This window comes from Mustelus asterias, chromosome 16 (genome assembly GCF_964213995.1).
Source record: "Mustelus asterias chromosome 16, sMusAst1.hap1.1, whole genome shotgun sequence".
Lineage (NCBI taxonomy): Eukaryota > Metazoa > Chordata > Chondrichthyes > Carcharhiniformes > Triakidae > Mustelus > Mustelus asterias.
Genome location: NC_135816.1, coordinates 354334 through 377426, shown reverse-complemented (window position 1 = coordinate 377426; position 23093 = coordinate 354334). Strand labels below are relative to the sequence as shown.

The following is a 23093-nucleotide window of genomic DNA, read 5'->3' as shown; positions in this document are numbered from 1 at the left end:
AAGACAGACAAATCCCCAGGGCCAGATGGCATTTATCCTAGACTCAGGGAGGCAAGAGATGAAATTGCTGGGCCTCTAACAGAAATCTTTGTCTCTTCACTGGACACAGGTGAGGTTCCAGAGGATTGGAGGATAGCAAATGTGGTCCCGTTATTTAAGAAGGGTAGCAAGGATAACCCGGGTAATTATAGGGTGGTGAGCTTGACGTCCGTGGTAGGGGAATTGTTGGAGAAGATTCTTAGAGATAGGATATAGAAGTGAATAATCTCATTAGCGATAGACAGCATGGTTTTGTACGAGGGAGGTCATGCCTCACAAATTTGGTTGAGTTTTTTGAGGAGGTGACAAAAATGATTGACGAGGGAAGGGCCTTGGATGTCGGCGATATGGATTTTAGTAAAGCATTTGACAAGGTCCCTCATAGCAGGCTGGTGCAAAAGGTTAAATCTCACGGGATAAAAGGTGAGCTAGCTAGATGGGTGGAGAACTGGCTTAGCCATAGAAGACAGAGGGTAACAGTGGAGGGGTCTTTTTCTGGTTGGAGGTCTGTGACTAATGGTGTTCCGCAGGGCTCTGTACTGGGACCTCTGCTGTTTATGATATATATAAATGATTTGGAGGAAGATGTAGCTGGTGTGATCAGTAAGTTTGCGGATGACACAAAGATTGCTGGAGTTGCGGATAGTAATGAACGTTGTCAGAGAATACAGCAGGATATAGATAGGCTGGAACATTGGGTGGAGAAATGGCAGATCGAATTTAATCCAGATAAATTGAAAGTAATGCATTTCCATAGATCTAATGTAACGGGGAGCTATACAATAAATGGCAGAACCATCAGGAGTATAGACACACAGAGGGACCTGGGTGTACAAGTCCACAGATCCTTAAAGGTGGCAGCACAGGTGGAGAGGGTGGTCAAGAAGGCATATGGCATGCTTGCCTTTATTGGACGGGGCATAGAATATAAAAGTTGGCATATGATGTTGCAGCTGTATAGAACGTTGGTTAGGCCACATTTGGAAGACTGCGTCCAGTTCTGGTTGCCACACTACTAGAAGGATGTGGAGGCTTTGGAGAGAGTACAGAAAAGGTTTACCAGGATGTTGCCTGGTATGGAGGGTCTTAGCTATGAGGAGAGATTGGGTAAACTGGGGTTGTTCTCCCTGGAAAGACGGAGGATGAGGGGTGACCTAATAGAGGTGTACAAAATTATGAAGGGCATAGATAGGGTGAACAGTGGGAAGCTTTTTCCCAGGTTGGAGGTGACGAATACAAGGGGTCACGGGTTCAAGGTGAGGGGGGCAAGGTCCAACACAGATGTCAGGGGGACGTATTTTACACAGAGGGTGGTGGGGGCCTGGAATGCACTGCCAAGCAAGGTGATTGAGGCGGACACGCTGGGATCGTTTAAGACTTATCTAGATAGCCACATGAACAGACTGGGGATAGAGGGATACAAACGAATGGTCTAGTGGGCACATGAGCGGCGCAGGCTTGGAGGGCTGAAGGGCCTGTTCCTGTGCTGTATTGTTCTTTGTTCTTTGACTGCAGAGCTTAGATCTGATCTGTTGGTTTTGTTTATCGCATGTTGCTTCTACTGTTTGGTCTGGAAGTAGTCCTTTGTTGTAGCTTCACCACAATAACACTTTATTTTTAGGTATGCCTGTCGTTGCTCCCAGCATGCCCTCCTGCACTCTCCATTGAACCAGCGTTGATCCCCTGGCTTGATGGTAATGTTGAGTGGGGGATATGCCGGGCGATGAGGTTACAGACAGTGGTTGCATACAGTTTTGCATGATCGCACAGTGGGTAGCACTGCTGTTTCACAGCGCCAGGGACCCGGGTTGATTCCGGCCTTGGGTCACTGTTTGCAGAGTCTGCACCTTCTCCCCATGTCTGCGTGAGTTTACTCCGGATGCTCTAGTTTCCTCCCACAATCCAATGATGTGTGGGTTTGGTTGATTGGCCATGTTACTGGGTACAATGTGTACTGGGACAGCTTGGCTCGGGGAGCATCAAGTTCTGGAGCACAAGTCTTCAGTACTATTGCCGGAATGTTATCAGGGCCTATTGCCTTTGCAGTATCCAGAGCCTCCAACCGTTTCTTGATATCATGTGGAGTGAATCGAATTGTCTGGCGATTGGCATCTGAGATGCTGGGGACACTGGAGGAGGCCGAGATGGATCATCCATTCGGCACTTCTGGCTGAAGATCGCTGCGAATGCTTCAGCCTTATCTTTCACACTGAGGCGCTGGGCTCCTCCATGTGCTGTGGAAACTGCCTGGAAGAGGAGCTTAGTTTTTGGCTGTTCAGTAAATGACCCATTTTCTCATCTGCTTCAGAGAAAGAATTGATAATGAGCTGGAGTCCAGTTTCGGAGTGAGTGCACAGACATAACCGTCATCTGCATACTGAAGCTGAATGATTGATTCTTGTTTTGGATTGACGGTGATTCTTGTCTGTTTTGTAGATTATCTCCAGCCTGTGGTTTATTTATAGGGGTAAGGTACGGTATTGCAGTGAGGAATAGGGTTGGTGCAGTGACACAGGCTTGTCTGACTCTAGCCTTCACTGAGATTGGGTTTAGTGGTTCTGTTGGGGAGGATCATGGCTTGGACCTAATCGTGGATTTGGCGGGATGGTTGTGGAAGAAGTTTTCTGAAGGCAGCCAAATTTGAGACAGGCACTACTTTGTGGTTGAGAGTCAAGTGCTTTTGTGAGATTGTAAAAGGCCAAGTACAGCAGTTGTTTTTCTGAATCTATCCCATTTATCATGGTGCTAGTGCCACATAACCTGATAGAGAGGAACTTCAATGTGAAGAGAGGACCTCACCTCCACAAGGACTGTGTACTCCTCACTCCGACCAATGGACAGAGTTGTCTGTGACAGACAGATTCATGAGGACAAGGTCAAATAGGTTTTTCACCAAAGAGAGTAAAACAATCTCTTGCTAATCGTGTTTTCCAGCTGATCACAATACAAATGTTAAAATTCTGCCTGTTCAGCTGGACCTGATTTTAAACACAGTAAGAAGTTTAACAACACCAGGTTAAAGTCCAACAGGTTTATTTGGTAGCAAAAGCCACAAGCTTTCGGAACGCTGCTCCTTCGTCAGGTGAGTGGGAATTGTGTTCACAAACAGGGCATATAAAGACACAAACTCAATTTACAGAATAATGGTTGGAATGCGAATACTTACAGCTAATCAAGTCTTAAAGGTACAAACAATGTGAGTGGAGAGAGGACCAAGACAGGTCAAGGAGATGTGTATTGTCTCCAGACAGGACAGCCAGTGAAATTCTGCAAGTCGGCGCAGAGTCGCTGAGCAGAAACTGATAGCCAAGTTCCGCACACATGAGGATGGCCTAAACCAGGATGGTGGGTTTATGTCACACTATCAGTAACCCCCACAGCTTGTCTTCTGGACTTGCAGAATCTCACTGGCTGTCCTGTCTGGAGACAATACACATCTCTTTAACATGTGCTTAATGCTCCCCCCACTCACATTGTCTGTATCTTTAAGACCTGGTTGGCTGTCGATATTCGCATTCGCATTCAAAGTAGAACGTACAGGGTAAATGGTAGGACTCTGAAGAGTGCAGTTGAACAGAGGGATCTGGGAATACAGGTACAGAATTCCCTAAAAGTGACGTCACAGGTGGATAGGGTCGTAAAGAGTGCCTTTGGTACATTGGCCTTTATAAATCGGAGTATCGAGTATAAAAGTTGGAGTGTTATGGTAAGGTTATATAAGGCATTGGTGAGGCCGAATTTGGAGTATTGTGTACAGTTTTGGTCACCTAGTTACAGGAAGGATGTAAATAAGATTGAAAGAGTGCAGAGAAGGTTCACAAGGATGTTGCCGGGACTTGAGAAGCTGAGTTACAGAGAGAGATTGAATAGGTTGGGACTTTATTCCCTGGAGCGTAGAAGATTGAGGGGAGATTTGATAGAGGTGTATAAGATTTTGATGGGTATAGATAGAGTGAATGCAAGCAGGCTTTTTCCGCTGAGGCTAGGGGAGAAAAAAACCAGAGGGCATGGGTTAAGGGTGAAAGGAGAAAAGTTTAAAGGGAATATTAGGGGGGGCTTCTTCACGCAGAGAGTGGTGGGAGTGTGGAATGAGCTGCCAGATAAAGTGGTAAATGCGGGGTCACTTTTAACATTTAAGAAAAACTTGGATGGGTTCATGGATGAGAGGGGTGTGGAGGGATATGGTCCAAGTGCAGGTCAGTGGGACTAGGCATAAAATGGTTCGGCACAGACAAGAAGGGCCAAAAGGCCTGTTTCTGAGTTGTAATTTTCTATGGTTCTATGGTTCTAATCAGTATTCTGTAAATTGAGTTTGTGTCTTTATATGCCCTTTTTGTGAACAGAATTCCCACTCACCTGACGAAGGAGCAGCGCTCCGAAAGCTTGTGGCTTTTGCTACCAAATAAACCTGTTGGACTTTAACCTGGTGTTGTTAAACTTCTTACTGTGTTTACCCCAGTCCAATGCCGGCATCTCCACATCATGACTTTAAAAGCAGAGCAGACATTTCAATAAAGCATCGACATGGAGGCTGACTGCTTTTTGCTCTTTTATTTGAAGAATTCCTGTTCTCTCTGTTTTCAATTCCTCATTCTCTCCTGGTTTCTTGTCAGCTGAGTGTATTAGCTCATGACACAATTTAGTTTCTTATTTCCAGAAAAGTCACCTTTAGGAACTTTGCATGGCAGCTGGCAAGGTATTTGCCACTGTTGTAAACTTGCAAACATCGTTTAACAACAACCAATACCTGCACAGCTCCCTGAATGCTGATGGTCAAATCTGAAACCTACCTCAACTGAAAAGTGTGGCTTTGGAATGAAGGCACAGCCGAAGGTTAGAAATGGATTCCCCAAATCAGTGACCATTGGAGTCAGTGTGAGCCCCCTCCATTCCTTCAGAAAGGAAACTTGACCTCTGCCCTTCACTGTCCCTTTAAATCCTCAGGCAATATTTCAGAGTAAATGACCTCATCCAACTATAATGCCATGGTTATGGCATGGTACTTTGCAATCAGAGGGTTTTATGTAAGGTCTATTGTTATTTGCTAAACAATTTCTGTCAAATATTTGGAGGACTCTGGAAGGTGCAAACAAGGTTGTTGAGGAATGTAATTTACAACATTGATCATGCAATATCCTTCTGGTCAGTTTCAACATTCAGAAACACATACCAGTGTAAGGCAGAATTCCCCTTCACATGTCAGTACTTAAGGAGATTCCCAAGGCATTTTATATATATATTAGGAACAAGAGGGTAGCTAGAAAAAGAGTTGGTCCACTTAAGGACAAAGGAGGGAAATTATGTGCAGAACCAAAGAAAGTGGGTGAGATCCTTAATGAGTACTTTGCATCAATATTCACAAAGGAGAGGGACACATTGGATTGATGGTGTCTCGGAGGGATATGTAAACCCTTTAGAACAAGTGATCATTATGAGGGAGGAAGTGTCAGGTGAATTAAAAAGCATTAAGGTAGACAAATCCCCAGGGCCAGATGGCATCTATCCCAGATTACTGAGGAGACAAAAGATGAAATTGCTGGGCCTCTAACAGAAATCTTTGTTTCTTCATTGGCCACGGGCATTCAGCCGTGGATCTTCAGGTAAGCGTTCTCCAAGGCGGCCTTCACGACACACGACAGCGCAGAGTGGCTGAGCAGAAACTGATAGCCAAGTTCCGCACACATGAGGACGGCCTAAACCGGGATGTTGGATTTATGTCACATTATCAGTAACCCCCACAGCTTGCCTCCTGGGCTTGTAGAATCTCACTAGCTGTTCTGTCTGGAGACAATACACATCTCTTTAACCTGTGTTGAATGCTCCCTCCACCCACATTGTCTGTACCTTTAAGACCTGGCTGGCTGTAGAGATTTGTATTCTAATTAGTATTCTGTAACTTGATTTCTGTGTCTGTGCACTGTTTGAGAGCAGATATCCACTCCATCTGACGAAGGAGCAGTGCTCCGAAAGCTTATGGTATTTGCTACCAAATAAACCTGTTGGACTTTAACCTGGTGTTGTGAGACTTCTTACTGGTGAGGTCCCAGAGGATTGGAGGCTAGCCAGTGTTGTCCCATTATTTAAGAAGGGCAGCAAGGATAACCTGGGTAATTATAGGCCAGTGAGCTTGACGTCAGTGATCCTCTCACTATGAAGGCCAACATATCATTTACCTTCATTACTGCCTGCTTTTCCTGCATGCTTACCTTCAGTGATTGGTGTATGAGGACATCCAGGTCTTGTTGCACACTCCCCTCTCCTCATTTATAGCCATTCAGATAATCTGCCTTCCTGTTTTTGCTACCAAAGTGGACAACCTCACATTTATCCACATTGTGGGTGGCACGGTGGCACAATGGTTAGCACTGCTGCCTCACAGCGCCAGGGACCCGGGTTCGATTCCTGGCATGGGTCACTGTCTGTGTGGCGAATTTTATTTTTACACTGCAAGTTGTGATGAATGAATTGCCTGAAGAGATTCGATATGAGCATCGGAAACAGAATTAGACAAATATTCAGAAAGGACACAGATTACAAAGCAATGGGGAATGAGCTGGGCTGATGGGACAGTTCTCACAGAAACTCTCAATCATTCTATGATTGGATGAGATATTAATGCCATAACGTATTCTGAGAAATAGGCAAATTGTCTCTGGGTTAACGGTGATGACCCATAAGATTGACCTCCCTCTGAAGCTCATCGAGTCTGAGTTCCCCTGGTAACAGGCAATGGTCTGCCCAACTGGAACTCATCACTTGAGCATTTTGTGGTTCCAGGCAGGGAGCAGTGTGTGTGCACCATGGCAGTGATTTTACTTTGCATTCTGTAATAAACCATGTTCTTTTCCATTCAGGCTCCCTGAGACAGTTGAAAATACAATCACAATTCACCTGTGTGAGGTTAACGGTAGCTCAGCAACCTGGGTATGTCAGCTGAGAGAGAGATAAAACTCCCCATGTTATAGAGAAAACTGAAATTTATATTTACAGCTGAAAGAATGGAATTCAGCAACAGAGAGAAACGCGAATGAGAGAGAGAGGAAGAGAGAGAGGCACAAGAACAATAAAAGCAATAGCTAAATGTTGCTTCAAATGGACGTCCTGTGCTGAATATGATCAAAACTAAGTCAATGTGGTGAACCACTGTTACTACATGTATGTGCCTGGACACACCCATACTGCACCTGGCCCGAGACTCCTCCCTTTCCACCTGAGACCCCTCCCTTTCCACCCAGAGTGGGGTATAAAAGGTGATGGTCCCTCCTCCTCGCCTCAGTCTAGACTAGGTCAGCTACAAGGGTGTGCTCCTGTTCTCTGTGAATAAAAGCCTATTAGTTTCCCTCACTCACAGGAGTCTTCGTGTCATAATTGATAGTGCATCAATTTTATAGTCACCCCTCCACCGCTATTCGAACACCTCACCCCCGAGTGTAAGCCCATTGCCACTAAGAGCAGACGGTACAGTGCGGGGGACAGAACCTTCATTAGATCCGAAGTCCAGCGGCTCCTGAAGGAAGGGATCATTGAGGTGAGCACCAGCCCCTGGAGAGCGCAGGTGGTAGTGGTCAAAACTGGGGAGAAACACCGGATGGTAATCGATTATAGTCAGACCATCAACCGGTACACGCAGCTGGATGCGTATCCCCTTCCGCGCATATCCGACATGGTCAATTGGATTGCGCAATACCGGGTGTTCTCCACGATCGACCTCAAATCGGCCTACCACCAGCTCCCCATCCACCCAGAGGACCGCAAATATACGGCTTTCGACACGGATGGCCGCCTCTACCACTTTCTTAGGGTTCCCTTCGGTGTCACCAAGGGGTCTCGGTCTTCCAGCGCGAAATGGACCGAATGGTGGACCAGAACGGGCTGCGGGCCACCTTCCCGTACCTGGATAACATCACCATCTGCGGCCATGATCAGCAGGACCACGACGCCAACCTTAATAAATTCCTCCGTACGGCCGCTCTCCTGAATCTGACCTATAATAAGAAGTGTGTTTTCCGCACTCACTGCCTCGCCATCCTGGGATATGTGGTGGAAAACAGGGCCATCGGCCCCGATCCCAACCGCATGAGCCCCCTCATAGAACTTCCCCTCCCCACCACTCTTAAAGCACTGAGGAGATGCCTGGGCTTCTTCTCATACTGCGCCCAGTGGGTCCCTAATTACGCGGATAAGGCCCGTCCGCTTATCAAATCCACCCTTTTTCCCCTGTCGGGAGAGGCCCGCTTGGCCTTCATCCGCATCAAAGCGGACATCGCAAAGGCCACGATGCACGCTGTGGATGAGTCAATCCCCTTTCAGATGGAGAGTGATGCGTCTGACTTTGCCCTGGCCACCACCATCAACCAGGCGGGCAGACCCGTGGCCGCCTTCTCACGAACCTTTCAGGGCTCAGAAATCCGACACTCCTCGGTCGAGAAGGAGGCTCAGGCCATTGTCGAAGCAGCGCGACACTGGCGCCACTACCTCGCTGGCCGACGGTTCACCTTGCTCACGGACCAACGTTCAGTGGCTTTCATGTTCAACAACACGCAGAGGGGCAAGATTAAGAATGATAAGATACTGAGGTGGAGGATTGAGCTCTCCACCTACAATTACGATATCTTATACTGGCCCGGGAAGCTCAATGAGCCTCCAGACGCCCTGTCTCGCGGAACATGTGCCAGCGCGCAGGTGAACCAACTACAGACTCTCCACAATGGCATCTGTCACCCGGGGGTCACCAGGCTCTACCATTTTATTAAGGCCCGTAATCTGCCCTATTCTGTTGAGGACATCTGGTCTATAACCAGACACTGTCCGGTCTGCGCAGAATGTAAACCGCACTTCTATCGGCCGGACCGGGCACACCTCATAAAAGCCACCCGCCCCTTTGAACGCCTCAGTGTCGATTTCAAAGGGTCCCTTCCTTCTTCTGACCGCAACATCTATTTCCTCAACGTGATAGATGAGTACTCCCGATTCCCCTTTGCCATCCCCTGCTCAGACACGACCTCAACCACGGTCGTCAAGGCCCTGCACGGCCTTTTCACCCTGTTCGGTTACCCTAACTACATCCACAGCGACCGGGGATCCTCATTCATGAGCGATGAGCTGCATCAGTACCTGCTCTCCAAGGGCATAGCCTCGAGTAGGACTACCAGCTACAGCCCCAGGGGTAACGGGCAGGTAGAGAGGGAGAACGCGACAGTCTGGAAGGCCGTTTTACTAGCGCTACGGTCTAAAGGCCTTCCAGTCTCCCGCTGGCAAGGAGTCCTACCCGATGCTCTACACTCAATTAGGTCCCTCCTGTGTACGGCCACCAACGCCACCCCCCATGAGCGGATGCTTGCTTTCCCAAGGAAGTCCTCTGGAATCGCACTACCGTCGTGGCTGGCGTACCCAGGCCCTGTTCTGCTCCGGAGGCATGTACGACCCCATAAGTCGGACCCCCGAGTTGAAAAAGTCCAGCTCCTCCACGCCAACCCCCAATATGCCTATGTGGCATACCACGATGGGCGGGAGGACACGGTCTCTATCCGGGACCTGGCGCCTGCGGGTGCCCCAGAGCCCACCATGACCCCCCCACCCCACATCCCTAAACCCCTCTGTTCAGGTAGCACCAGGTCTGCTTACATCTTTGCCCATTGTACGCAGCTCACCTGAGCCCCCGGAGTCACCACGCAGGACCAGACCAGAAGGGGCGACGGCGGATTCGAGCGGCTCCACCCTGCCACCGGCAGCAACCCCCCAACCGGTACTGCGGCGGTCACAACGACTGGTCAAGCCGTCCGACAGGCTGAACCTGTGAAGGGACAACGCCTTACCTCAGCTTGTGACACTTATGTGTATATATACCCCTCAATATGGTTCCACCCACCCCGCTGGACATTTTTTTAAAGGAGGGGTGAATGTGGTGAACCACTGTTACTACATGTATGTACCTGGACACACCCATACGGCACCTGGCCCGAGACTCCTCCCTTTCCACCTGAGACCCGTCCCTTTCCACCCAGAGTGGGGTATAAAGGTGATGGTCCCTCCTCCTCGCCTCAGTCTCGACCAGGTCAGCTACAAGGGTGTGCTCCTGTTCTCTGTGAATAAAAGCCTATTAGTTTCCTTCACTCACAGGAGTCTTCGTGTCATAATTGATAGTGCATCAGTCATGGATTAGGGTCATAGAGGTTTACAGCATGGAAACAGGCCCTTCGGCCCAATTTGTCCATGCCGCCCCTTTTTTAAACCCCTAAGTTACTCGAACAAGATCAAACTTACCGTGTTCAAAATAAGCTGTGTCACTCAGAATCAGTGTGGGAATAGCACCTCCGCCACACTGTCTAAATAAGGTGTACCTGTCTCTCCCCCCCCCCCCCACCCCCAAGGTTAAAGCTGGACTGAAAGCTGCACCTTAGGAGTTGTATTGGCCTGAATTTCTATCTGATGACCTGATTTTTGTTTCAGATGTTGCTGTGTGTTTTCTCCAATGGACTGGGTTCACTCTCTGTCAAATGAAAGCAGACAGAAGACGTTAGGTTGCCATGGCATCTGTCAGTGAAGCGGAGGGTGACATTGGAGATTGGCTAGCTACCATCCACTTGGAAAAGTACAGAGAAAACTTCATCCAGAATGGGTTTTACTCACCCAAGGACTCTGTACGTTTGAACAATGAAGCTCTTCTTCAGATTGGCATCGGAGCCACAGGGCATCGCAAACGGATCTTGAAACTTGCACAGCAGCTGAGCAGGACGACAAGCGACGAGATTTCCTCTGACAAGATCGATAGTGACAATCAAATATCAGAGAGGCCAGGAACTGTCAACGATGCAAAAGAAAATGTAGATGTCGGTGAGACAGATGCAGGGGAACCAATGATCAAGCCGATTCCCAAGCCACGAACATCTCTGAATAAACAGTCTTCAACCCCCAAACCTCAGACAGAATCCGGCCAGGATCCGAAGCAGATTCAGTCACTGGAAGGTTTTACTCCTGATGAAATAGAAAGAGACAAGACTGATTTGATAGAAAGGGAACACTCGCTAAATGAGAAATGTACAGTTGGGATTCCACCTGAGGAGCTGGTTACCAAGATAGAGGAGAGCGTCCCACCGGTTCCACCACGGTGCAATCGGGGGAAACCCCCTGCCCATTTCATGATGGCGAATGAAGGAACCAACTTGGATTCCGAGCAGTCTGGAACTCGGTCTCTTCCTGCGATCTCCAAGTCTGCCGACAGTTTGCACAATGTACAGTTTCGTTCAAGTGTTTCCACAAACTCTCTTCCCCCAATGCCGTCAGTGGATATGACATTTGCTGGAGAAATGGTTTGTAATGAACTTTACACTACAGTGCCGGCATCACCCGAGAGGAATCGGAGTCATTCCTTTTCGAATTCGAGCATGGAGTCAGTAAGCAGGAGGCCGGTTCCAGACTTCCCACGCACTTTGACCAGAACTGATGCAGCATCACTCCCACCAAAAAAAAGGTAAAAGCATTTTGACCATTCATCTGTTACGATCCCAGTTGGTGCTATAACTGGATGGAATGATGTCAGAGTGGAACCCTGGCTTAAAAGATTGTTATTCCCTTTTTCTAAAACATGGAGGAACAGAGTCACAGGATCACTAATTAGTTTTACCACCAAAAATATTTATTAAACCTGAAAAGTTGGATTATTCTAAAATGCTCCTTCCCCCGCCCCTCAGTTTAACAATTACACCCAGAATTTAAGATTAACATGGACAAGAGGCATAGGGTCATAGAGGTTTACAGCATGCAAACAGGCCCTTCGCCCCAACTTGTCCATGCTGCCCCTTTTTTTAACCACGAAGCTAGTCCCACTTGCCCGTGTTTGACCCATATCCCTCCATACCCATCTTACATTATACATTGTACATACATTAACAATTTGGAAGAAGGAACTGAAGGCATGGTTGCAAAGTTTGCAGATGATACAAAGATATGTAGAGGGACAGGTAGTATTGAGGAAGCAGGAGGGCTGCAGAATGACTTGGACAGGTTAGGAGAGTGGGCAAAGAAGTGGCAGATGGAATACAATGTGGAAAAGTGTGAGGTTATGCACTTTGGAAGGAGGAATGGAGGCATAGGCTATTTTCTAAATGGGAAAATGCTCAGGAAATCAGAAACACAAAAGGACTTGGGAGTCATTATTCAAGATTTTCTTAAGGTTAACGTGCAGGCTCAGTCAGCAGTTAGGAAGGCAAATGCAATGTTAGCATTCATGTCAAGAAGGCGAGAATACAAGAGCAAGGATGTACTTCTGAGGCTGTATAAGGCTCTGGTCAGACCCCATTTGGAGTACTGTGAGCAGTTTTGTGACCCGGATCTAAGGCAGGATGTGCTGACCTTGGAGAGGGTCCAGAGGAGGTTCACAAGAATGATCCCTGGAATGAACAGTTTGTCGTATGAGGAACGGTTGAGGACTCTGGGTCTGTACAAGCTGCTATAAACAAGCAGATAAGGGATGCGTGTAAAAACGGAACGGCAATAATCATGGGGGACTTCAACATGCACATTGACTGGCAGACTCAAGTCGGTAAGGGTGGAATGGAGGAAGAGTTCTTAGAATGCTGTCGGGATAGTTTCCTTGAACAGCATGTTACGGAACCGACGAGGGAACGAGCTATTTTGGATCTGGTATTGTGTAATGAGGTAGGTAGAATTAAGGATCTTATTGTGAAGGACCCTCTTGGGTCTAGTGACCACAATATGGTCGAATTTCTGATTCAGATGGAAGAGGAGAAAGTTTGGTCCCAAACCAGTGTCCTCTGTTTGAACAGAGGGAAATATGATAGGATGAGGGATGAATTGGCTAAGGTAGACTGGGAGAGCAGGCTGGCAGGTAGGATAGCTGAGGAACAGTGGAGGATTTTTAAGGAGATCCTTTTCAGTTCTCAGCAAAAATATATTCCAGCAAAAAACAAGGATTGTAAGAAAAGGGAGAACCAGCCGTGGATAACGAAGGAAATAAAGGAGAGTATTAAAATAAAAACAGCTGCGTACAGAGTGGCCAAAAATAGTGGAGAAACAAGTGATTGGGAAAAATTTAAGAAACAACAAAGAGAGACTAAGAAAGCGATAAAGAAAGGAAGGATAGACTATGAAGCTAGGCTAGCAATTAATATAAAAAATGATAGTAAAAGTTTTTATAAATATATAAAAAGGAATAGAGTGGCTAGGGTGAATGTTGGACCCTTGGAGGACGAGAGGGGGGAGTTAATAGTGGGAAATGAGGATATGGCTGAGTCTTTAAATAAGTTTTTTGTGTCGGTCTTCACGGTGGAGGACACAAATAGTTTGCCAAATATTAACGATAGAGGGTTGGCAGCAGGAGAAATACTTAATACGATTAATGTTACCAGAGAGGCAGTGCTGGGTAGACTAATGGGACTGAAGGTGGACAAGTCCCCGGGTCCGGATGGAATGCATCCCAGGGTATTGAAAGAAATGTCAGAGGTAATAGTGGATGCGTTAGTGATTATTTATCAAAACTCGTTGCATTCTGGGGTAGTGCCGGTTGATTGGAAAACGGCTAATGTTACGCCGCTGTTTAAAAAAGGAAGGAGACAAAAGGCGGGTAACTATAGGCCGGTCAGCTTAACGTCTGTAGTAGGGAAAATGCTGGAATCCATTATTAAAGAGGAGATAGCAGGGCATCTGGATAGAAATGGTTCGATCAATCAGACGCAGCATGGATTCATGAGGGGAAAGTCGTGCTTGACGAACATGTTGGATTTTTATGAAGATGTGACTAGGGCGGTTGATGGAGGAGAACCAGTGGATGCGGTGTTTTTGGATTTCCAAAAGGCGTTTGATAAGGTGCCCCATAAAAGGCTGCTGAAGAAGATTAGGGCACACGGAGTTGGGGGTAGTGTGTTAAAGTGGATTGGGGACTGGCTATCCGACAGGAAGCAAAGAGTCGGAATAAATGGGTGTTTTCCGGTTGGAGGAAGGTAACTAGTGGCGTGCCGCAGGGATCGGTACTCGGGCCGCAACTGTTTACCATTTATATAGATGATCTGGAGGAGGGGACGGAGTGTAGGGTAACGAAGTTTGCAGACGACACAAAGATAAGTGGAAAAGTGAATCGTGTGGAGGACGGAGAAGATCTGCAGAGAGATTTGGACAGGCTGAGTGAGTGGGCGAGGATATGGCAAATGGAGTATAACGTTGAGAAATGCGAGGTTATACACTTTGGAGGAAATAATAACAAATGGGATTACTATCTCAATGGAAACAAATTAAAACATGCTACCGTGCAAAGGGACCTGGGGGTCCTTGTGCATGAGACGCAAAAGCCCAGTCTGCAGGTACAAAAGGTGATCAAGAAGGCAAATGGGATGTTGGCCTATATTGCGAGGGGGATAGAATATAAAAGCAGGGATGTCTTGATGCACCTGTACAGGGCATTGGTGAGGCCGCAGCTGGAATACTGTGTGCAGTATTGGTCCCCTTATATGAGGAAGGATATATTGGCATTGGAGGGAGTGCAGAGAAGGTTCACCAGGTTGATACCGGAGATGAGGGGTTTGGATTATGAGGAGAGGCTGAGGAGATTGGGTTTGTACTCGTTGGAGTTTAGAAGGATGAGGGGGGATCTTATGGAGACTTATAAGATAATGCGGGGGCTGGATAGGGTGGAGGCGGAGAGATTCTTTCCACTTAGTAAGGAAGTTAAAACTAGAGGACACAGCCTCAAAATAAAGGGGGGTCGGTTTAAGACAGAGTTGAGGAGGAACTTCTTCTCCCAGAGGGTGGTGAATCTCTGGAATTCTCTGCCCACTGAGGTGGTGGAGGCTACCTCGCTGAATATGTTTAAAGCGCGGATGGATGGATTCCTGAGCGGTAAGGGAATTAAGGGTTATGGGGATCAGGCGGGTAAGTGGTACTGATCCACGTCAGATCAGCCATGATCTTATTGAATGGCGGGGCAGGCTCGAGGGGCTAGATGGCCTACTCCTGCTCCTATTTCTTATGTTCTTATGTTCTTATGTACTCATTGGAGTTTAGAAGGATGAGGGGGATCTAATTGAAACATACAGGATACTGCGAGGCTTGGATAGAGTGGACCTGGAAAGGACATTTTCACTCGTAGAAAAAACTAGAACCAGAGGGCACAACCTCAAGCTAAAGGGACGATTCTTGAAAACAGAGATGAGGAGGAATTTCTTCAGCCAGAGAGTGGTGAATCTGTGGAACTCTTTGCCACAGAAGGCTGTGGAGGCCAGGTCATTGAGTGTCTCTAAGACAGAGATAGGTTCCTGATTAATAAGGGAATCCGGGGTTATGGGGAAAAGGCAGAAGAATGGGGATGAGAAAAACATCAGCCATGATTGAATGGTGGAGCAGACTCGATGGGCCAAGTGGCCTAATTCTGCTCCTATGTCTTACAGTCTTATGGTCTTACCCATGTAACTGTCTAAATGCTTTTTAGAAGACAGAATTGTACCCGCCTCGACTACTACCTCTGGCAGCTCGTTCCAGACACTCACCACCCTCTGTGTGAAAGAATTGCCCCTCTGGACACTTTTGTATCTCTCCCCTCTCACCTTAAACCTATGCCCTCTAGTTTTACACTTCCTGACCTTTGGCAAAACTTGTTGACTATTTAGTTCATCTGTACCTCTCATTATTTTATAGACCTGTAGAAGATCACCCCTAAGCCGCCGACGCTCCAGGGAAAAAAGTCCCAGTCTATCCAGCCTCTCCTTATAACTCAAACCATCAAGTCCCTGTAGCATCCTAGTAAATCTTTTCTGCATTCTTTCTAGTTTAATAATATCCTTTCCATAACAGGGGGACCAGAATTGCACACAGTATTCCAAGTGTGGCCTTACCAATGTCTTGTACAACTTCAACAAGACGTCCCAACTCCTGTATTCAATGTTCTGACCAATGAAATCAAGCATGCCAAATACCCTCTTCACCACTCTGTCCACCTGTGACTCCACTTTCAAGGTGCTACGAACATGTACCCCGAGGTCTCTTTGTTCTATCACTCTCCCCGATGCCCTACAATTAACTGAGTACCTACCCAGATTCGATCTACCAAAATACATGACGACATATTTATCTAAACTAAACTCCAGCTGCCATTCGTCAGCCCACTGGCCCAATTGATCAAGATCCCGTTGCCATCCTAGATAACCTTCTTCACTGTACACTATGCCACCAATCTTGGTGTCATCTGCAAACTTACTAACCATGCCTCCTATATTCTCATCCAAATCATTAACATCAATGACAAATAACAGTGGACCCAGCACTGATCCCTGAGGCACACCATTGGTCACAGGCCTCCAGTTTGAAAAACAACCCTCTACAACCACCCTCTGGCTTCTGTCAAGAAGCCAGTTTTGTACCCATTCAGCTACCTCACCCCGGATCCCGTGAGATTTAACCTTATGCAACAACCTACCATGCGATACCTTGTCAAAGGCCTTGCTAAAGCCCATGTAGACAACATCAACTGCACTGCCCTCATCTACCTTCTTGGTTACCCCTTCAAAAAACTCAATTAAATTTGTGAGCCATGATTTTCCATTCACAAAGCCATGCGGACTGTCCCTAATCAGTCCTTGCATCTCTAAATGCCTGTTGATCCTGTCTCTCAAAATATCTTCCAACAATTTACCCACCACAGATGTGAGGCTCACCAGCCTGTAGTTCCCAGGCTTTTCCCTGCAGCTCTTTTTAAACAAAGGCACAACATTTGCCACCCTCCAATTTTCAGGCACTTCACCTGTGACTATCGATGATTCAAATATCTCGGCTAGGGGACCCGCAATTTCCTCCCTAGCCTCCCATAACGTCCTAGGATACACTTCATCAGATCCTGGGGATTTATCGACCTTGATGCGCTTTAAGACTTCCAGCACCTCCTTCTCTGTGATATGTACACTCCTCAAGACATCACTATTTATTTCTCTAAGTTCCCTAACATCTATGCCTTTCTCAACAGTAAATACTGATGAGAAATATTCATTTAAGATCTCGCCCATCTCTTGTGGATCCGCATTTAGGTAACCTTGTTGATTCTTAAGACACTCTATTCTCTCCCTAGTTACTCTTTTGCCCTTTATGTATTTAGAACATAGTACATAGACTTGTAGACTTGTAGACACCAGTGGTGTTCCGCAGGGATCAGTGCTGGGACCTCTGCGGTTTGTAATATATATAAATGACTTGAAAGAAAACATAGCTGGTCTGATTAGCAAGTTTGCGGATGATACTAAGTTTGGTGGAGTTGTGGATAGTGATGAAGATTGTCAGAGAATACAGTAGGATATAGATAGGTTGGAAAATGACAGATGGAATTTAATCCGGACAAATGCAAGGTGATGCATTTTGCTAGATCCAATTCAGGTGGGAGCTTTAAAATAAATGGCAGAACAATCAGGAGCATAGACACACAGAGAGATCTGGGAGTACAGGTCCACAGATCCTTAAAAGAGGCAGCACAGGTGGAAAAGGTGGTGAAGAAAGCATGTGGCACGCTCGCCTTCATCGGCCGGGGCATCGAGAATAAAATTTGGCAAATCATGTTACAGTTGTATAAAAAACATTGGTTAGGCCACACTTGGAACACTGTGCCCAGTTCTGGTTGTCACACTACCAGAAGGACATGGAGGCTTTGGAGAGAGTGCAGAAAAGGTTTAGCAGGATGTTGCCTGGTATCGAGGGTATTAGCTATGAGGAGAGATTGGGATTGTTCTCCCTGGAAAGATGGAAGCTGAGCTGAAGTTTATAAAATTATGAGAGATATAGATAGGGTGAATAGTTGGAAGCTTTCTCCCAGAGTGGAAATGACAATTTTGAGGGGGCTCAAGTTCAAGATAAGGGGGGAAAGGTTCAGTGGAGATATGCGGGGAAGTTTTTTACACAGAGAGGCCTGGAATGCACAGCCAAGTGAGGTGTTGACAGTTACGTTAGCCATATTTAAGACTTATTTGGATAGACACATTAACAGATGGGGAATAGTGAGATATAGGTGGTTGGTCTAGAGAGGACAACTTGATTGGCACAGGCTTGGAGGTCCGAAGGGCCTGTTCCTGTGCTGTACTGTTCTTTGTTCTTTGTTCTTCTTTGTATATTCCGAGTCATCCAGGGTTCCCTACTTCTACCAGCCTTGCCCTTCATTCTGAGGAATGTGCTTACCCTGAATCCTGGTTAATACACTTTTGAAAGCCTCCCTCTTACCAACTGCCCCTTTGCTTTCCCATAGACTCCCCCAATTAACTTTTGAAAGTTCCTGCCGCATGCCATCAAAATTGACCTTGCCCCAATTTAGAATTTTAACTTTTGGACCAGACCTATCATTCTCCATAGCTAGCTTAAAACCAATAGAATTATGGTCACTGGTCCCAAAGTGATCCCTCACTAATGCTTCTGTCACCTGCCCTTCCTTATTTCCCAAGAGGAGGTCAAGTTTTGCCCCCTCTCTTGTCGATTACAGAATACATCTTAAGCAACAAATTCTCATGCACACACAAAGTCCCTTTTAAGCACACAAGATGACTGTGATGCCTGCAGGAATGCAGGCCTGAGGCTCCTCCCAGCCTGAAGGTGGTGCTGGATGGTGAGTGTAACTCTGAGTTAGAGAGAGAAAGGATCTGAATGAAGTAAAAGTTGTTCAGAAACGTTGCGAGTTCCTGTGTCAGACCGACGTCTGCAACTCTTCAGAGCTGCTTGGAAGGCAGATACTTTCCTTTTTAAATTTCTTGTTCCATTGCCCAGGGTCCTTTTAAAGTTCCCTCTCACTCTAACGCCTCGAGGGACCCAAACTCTGCAGTCGTTTAAAAACAAGTGGAAACTCCCACCAAAATGACCAAAAAAAGACAATGGAACACAATTTCTTTCTAACTTGCTGCTAACATTCGAAATTGAGCTGGTTCTTGTTGTCTTCAGAGAAGAAACCAATGTGGTTCTAGTTAGAATGGGAAATAAATATTCAACTTCTATTTTAGTTTTCTCTGCAAAAACAAAAGGTTCTTCACCCACCACAGAGCAATTGTTTTGGGGAGAGCAGGAAATTCAGTTGCATCGATAAAGATTTCAGGAACACATGAATTAGGAGCAGCCGGAGACCATTCAGCCCATCTATCTATCTATCTCTTTCTTAAAACTATCCACTGACCCTGCCTGCACCACTCTCTGGGGAAGAGAGTTCCAAAGAGACTCCACCCTCTGAGAGAAAAAACATCTCATCTCCATCTTCAATGGGAGGCTATTATTTTCAAAATGTGTGCCTAGTTCTCGTCTTTCCACCCAGGGGAAACATCCTCTCAGCGTTTACCCTGTCAAACCCCCTCAGGATCTTGTATGTTTCAGTAAGATCCCCCTCAATCTTTTAAACACCAATGGATATAGGTCCAGCCTGTCCAACCTTCCTTCCTAAAATAATCCCCTCATCCCGAGAATCAATCTAATGAACCTTTTCGGAACTGCTTCTAATGCACTTATATCCCTTCTTCGATAAGGAGACCAAAACTGCACACAGGACTCTGGATATGGTCTCACCTATTTCCTGTTTAACTGTAGCAAACCTTTACATTCCATTCCCTTGGCAGTAAACAACAACATTGCATTTGCCTTTCTAATTACCTGCTGTACCTGCATATCAACATTTTGGGAATCACATACCAGAACACCCAGATCCCTCTGCACCTCAGAGTCCTTTCTCTGTTTAAATAATTTGCTGCTTTTCTGTTCTATTCTCCCTGCCAAAGTGGGCTAGGTCACATTATCCACATTATACTCCATCTGACAGCTGAATGCTCACTCACTGAAGGCCTTTACATAGGGGCATATGTAGATTATTGTCGTGTTTTAAAATCATACTAAAGCACCGATCACTCACAATGCATTGGGTTTATATGTTGGTTTTTTTGTAAGAACAGCTATACAAAAGGTAGAAAGTCTGAAACGATCAACCTCAGAGCTGGCTGTGCTATGTTCTGTTCAAAAGCAAAAGTGAAACTAAGACTGGATTGCAATTTCCCTTCTGGTGATGTCATGCTGCTTAAAGACATATTGCCATAGTTCTGTCCGATTCACAAATTACTTTCCTGCCTATATTTGTGTCAGCAGCTAATTTTGCAACCATAGATTTGGAACCTTCATCCAAGTCATAGAATCATAGAATCCTACAGTGCAGAAGGAGGCCATTCGGCCACAGTCCGGCACCTGTTTGGGTCAATGCCCTAACCAGCACATCTTTCAGAATGTGGGACGAAATCAGAGCACCCAGAGGAAACCCACGCACTCCCCCTCTCCACCAGCCGTTCACCCCCCCACCGCCCATTGCTATGGAATCTGCCTCTCCTAGAACTCCTCCCAGCATTACTCCCTGGCACTTCCTCAACACTGCTACCTGGCAATGCGTCTGGGTAAGGGGCCAAGGGATGACCCGCTCACAGCTGGGGGATGCACTTAGCTGCACTCCTGGGGCAGGGTCTATTGTTGTGGTTGGTGGTGGGCTTGTTGAGATTCACGTTGGTGTGGCCTCATGTCAGTGTGAATGGAGAATGTAATGGAGGCTGGGGAACTAGAGAGCACTGAGCCCTGATAATGACATTTAAATATATTCAAATGGGGATCCTGGCATGAACATCTGGATTCCCATTACATCATTGGTGGGAAAAGGGGACATTCGGAAAGGGAAATGCTGCGCTATCGTAAACCATGTTTTGGAATTCCCATGGGATTTCCTGCTCCCGCTGCCAATCGCACCCTTCAAAAATGGTAGTGGAAAATCCCCTCCGGGTCTTTCCTGGTTGGCGAGATGTGACAAATGGAGTGGCACGGGGACCAGCACTGGGGCCTCAACTATTTACAATTTATATCAATGACAATACGGGTGGCACGGTGGCACAGTGGTTAGCACTGCTGCCTCGCAGCACCAGGGACCCGGGTTCGATTCCCGGCTTGGGTCACTGTCTGTGTGGAGTCTGCATGTTCTCCCCGTGTCTGTGTGGGTTTCCTCCGGGTGCTCCAGCTTCCTCCCACACTTCAAAGATGTGCTGGTTAGGTGGATTGGCCATGCTAAATTGCCCCTTAGTGTCAGGGGGACTAGCGATGGTAAGTGCATGGGGTTATGGGAATAGGGCCTGGGTGGGTTATGTTGCAGCTGTATAAGGTGCTGGTGAAGCTACACCTGGAGAGGGTGGTTTGAGCCAGGATTTATTCCCACTTGGAAATAAGTGGACGAATTAGTGAGAGGCAACATGGTTTTGTGAAGGGAAGGTCATGTCTCACGAACTTGATCGAATTTTTCGAGGAAGTGACGAAGATGATCGGCAGCCTTCCTATAGTGAGGCGACCAGAACTGAGCACAGTACGCCAAGTGGGGTCTGACAAGGGTCTTATATAGCTGCATCATTATCCCCGGACTCCGAAACTCAATCCCTCGATTGATAAAGGCCAGCACACCATACGCCTTCTTAACCACCTCCTCCACCTGCGGGGCCGATTTTAGAGTCCTATGGACCCGGACCCCGAGATGCTTCTGATCCTCTACAGTACTAAGAGTCTTTCCCTTTATATTGTACTCCTTCATCCCATTTGACCTGCCAAAATGGACCACTATGCATTTATCTGGGTTGAAGTCCATCTGCCACTTGTCCGCCCAGTCTTGCATCCTATCTATGTCCCTCTGTAACTTCTGACATCCCTCCAGACTATCCACAACCCCACCAACCTTTGTGTCGTCGGCAAACTTACCAACCCATCCCTCCGCTTCCTCATCCAGGTCATTTATGAAAATGACAAACAGCAAGGGTCCCAGAACAGATCCCTGGGGCACACCACTGGTGACGGATCTCCATTTAGAAAAAGACCCATCTATACCCACTCTCTGCCTCCTTTGGGCAAGCCAGTTCTGGATCCACCGGGCAGCAGCCCCTTGGATCCCATGCCCTCTCACTTTGGAGTCCTTGTGCATCAGTCGCTGAAAGTAAGCACGCAGGTACAGCAGGTAGTAAAGAAGGCAAGTGGTACGTTGGCCTTCATAGCGAGAGCATTTGAGTATAGGGATAGGGATGTTTTGCTGCAATTGTATCGGGCGTTGGTGAGGCCACACCTGGAGTATTGTGTGCAGTTTTGGTGTCCTTATCTGAGGAAGGATGTCCTTGTTATAGAGGGAGCACAGCAAAGGTTTACCAGGCTGATTCCTCGGATGGCTGGTCTGTCATGTGAGGAGAGATTAAGTTGGTTAGCGTTATATTCGCTGGAGTTGAGAAGAGAGAGTGGGGATCTCATAGAAACTTAGAAGATTCTAACAGGGCGAGACAGGGTAGATTCAAAAAGAATGTTCCCATGGTGGGGGAGTCCAGAACTAGGGGTCATAGTTTGAGGATAAGGGGTAAACCTTTTAGAACTGAGGTGAGGAGAAATTTATTCACCCAGAGGGTGGTGAATGTGTGGAATTCACTACTGCAGGAAGTAGTTGAGGCCAAAACATTGTCTGATTTGAAGAAGAAATTAGATATAGCTCTTGGGGCTAAAAAGCTCAAGGGATATGGGAGGAAGGTGGTATCAGGATATTGAATTTGATGATCAGCCATGATCATAATGAATGGCGGAGCAGGCTCGATGGGCCGAATGGCCTACTCCTGCTTCTAGTTTCTATGTTTCTATGTTCCTACCCTGGGTCTCTGGAATACTAGCCCAGTGACAATACCGTTCAGCCACACAGGAATGTTGAAGGTGCTGCCATTGTCCTGAGACTATTTTAAATGTGCAATCTTCACCAAAATATTCAACACGCAGAGAAAGCACGTTGAATCAGAGCAGTTGGGAGGTGATTTATGCACTAGTGAGGAATTCTAATCGTGTTTCTGTTAGCTGTTGGACAATTGGACATTTACATTTTGGCCCCTGATGGAAATTTCCAGCATTCTTTCAATAATGGCAGCCTGCCTCATGTGACATCACTTTTTGCAAAGCAGAAATTCTTGCCCAAACAGGACTTCAATTCATTGATTGAAATTTTTCATCAAGGAACATGTCTGATTTCCATCTTCTTTTATCCTGTATTGAATCACAGAATT

General features: G+C 46.7%; 1 protein-coding gene across 5 annotated transcripts in view; it reads left to right on the top strand.

The window, feature by feature from the left end:
• arap3 (ArfGAP with RhoGAP domain, ankyrin repeat and PH domain 3) overlaps positions 1 to 23093 on the top strand; it is a 482966-nt gene that overhangs the window by 123394 nt on the left and 336479 nt on the right. For all 5 annotated transcript variants that reach the window (XM_078231730.1, XM_078231729.1, XM_078231727.1 and 2 more), the window contains exon 2: positions 10489 to 11509. In XM_078231730.1, the coding sequence (XP_078087856.1) occupies positions 10566 to 11509 (944 nt within the window). In that variant the 5' untranslated portion in view covers positions 10489 to 10565. The remainder of the gene's footprint in view (positions 1 to 10488; positions 11510 to 23093) is intronic.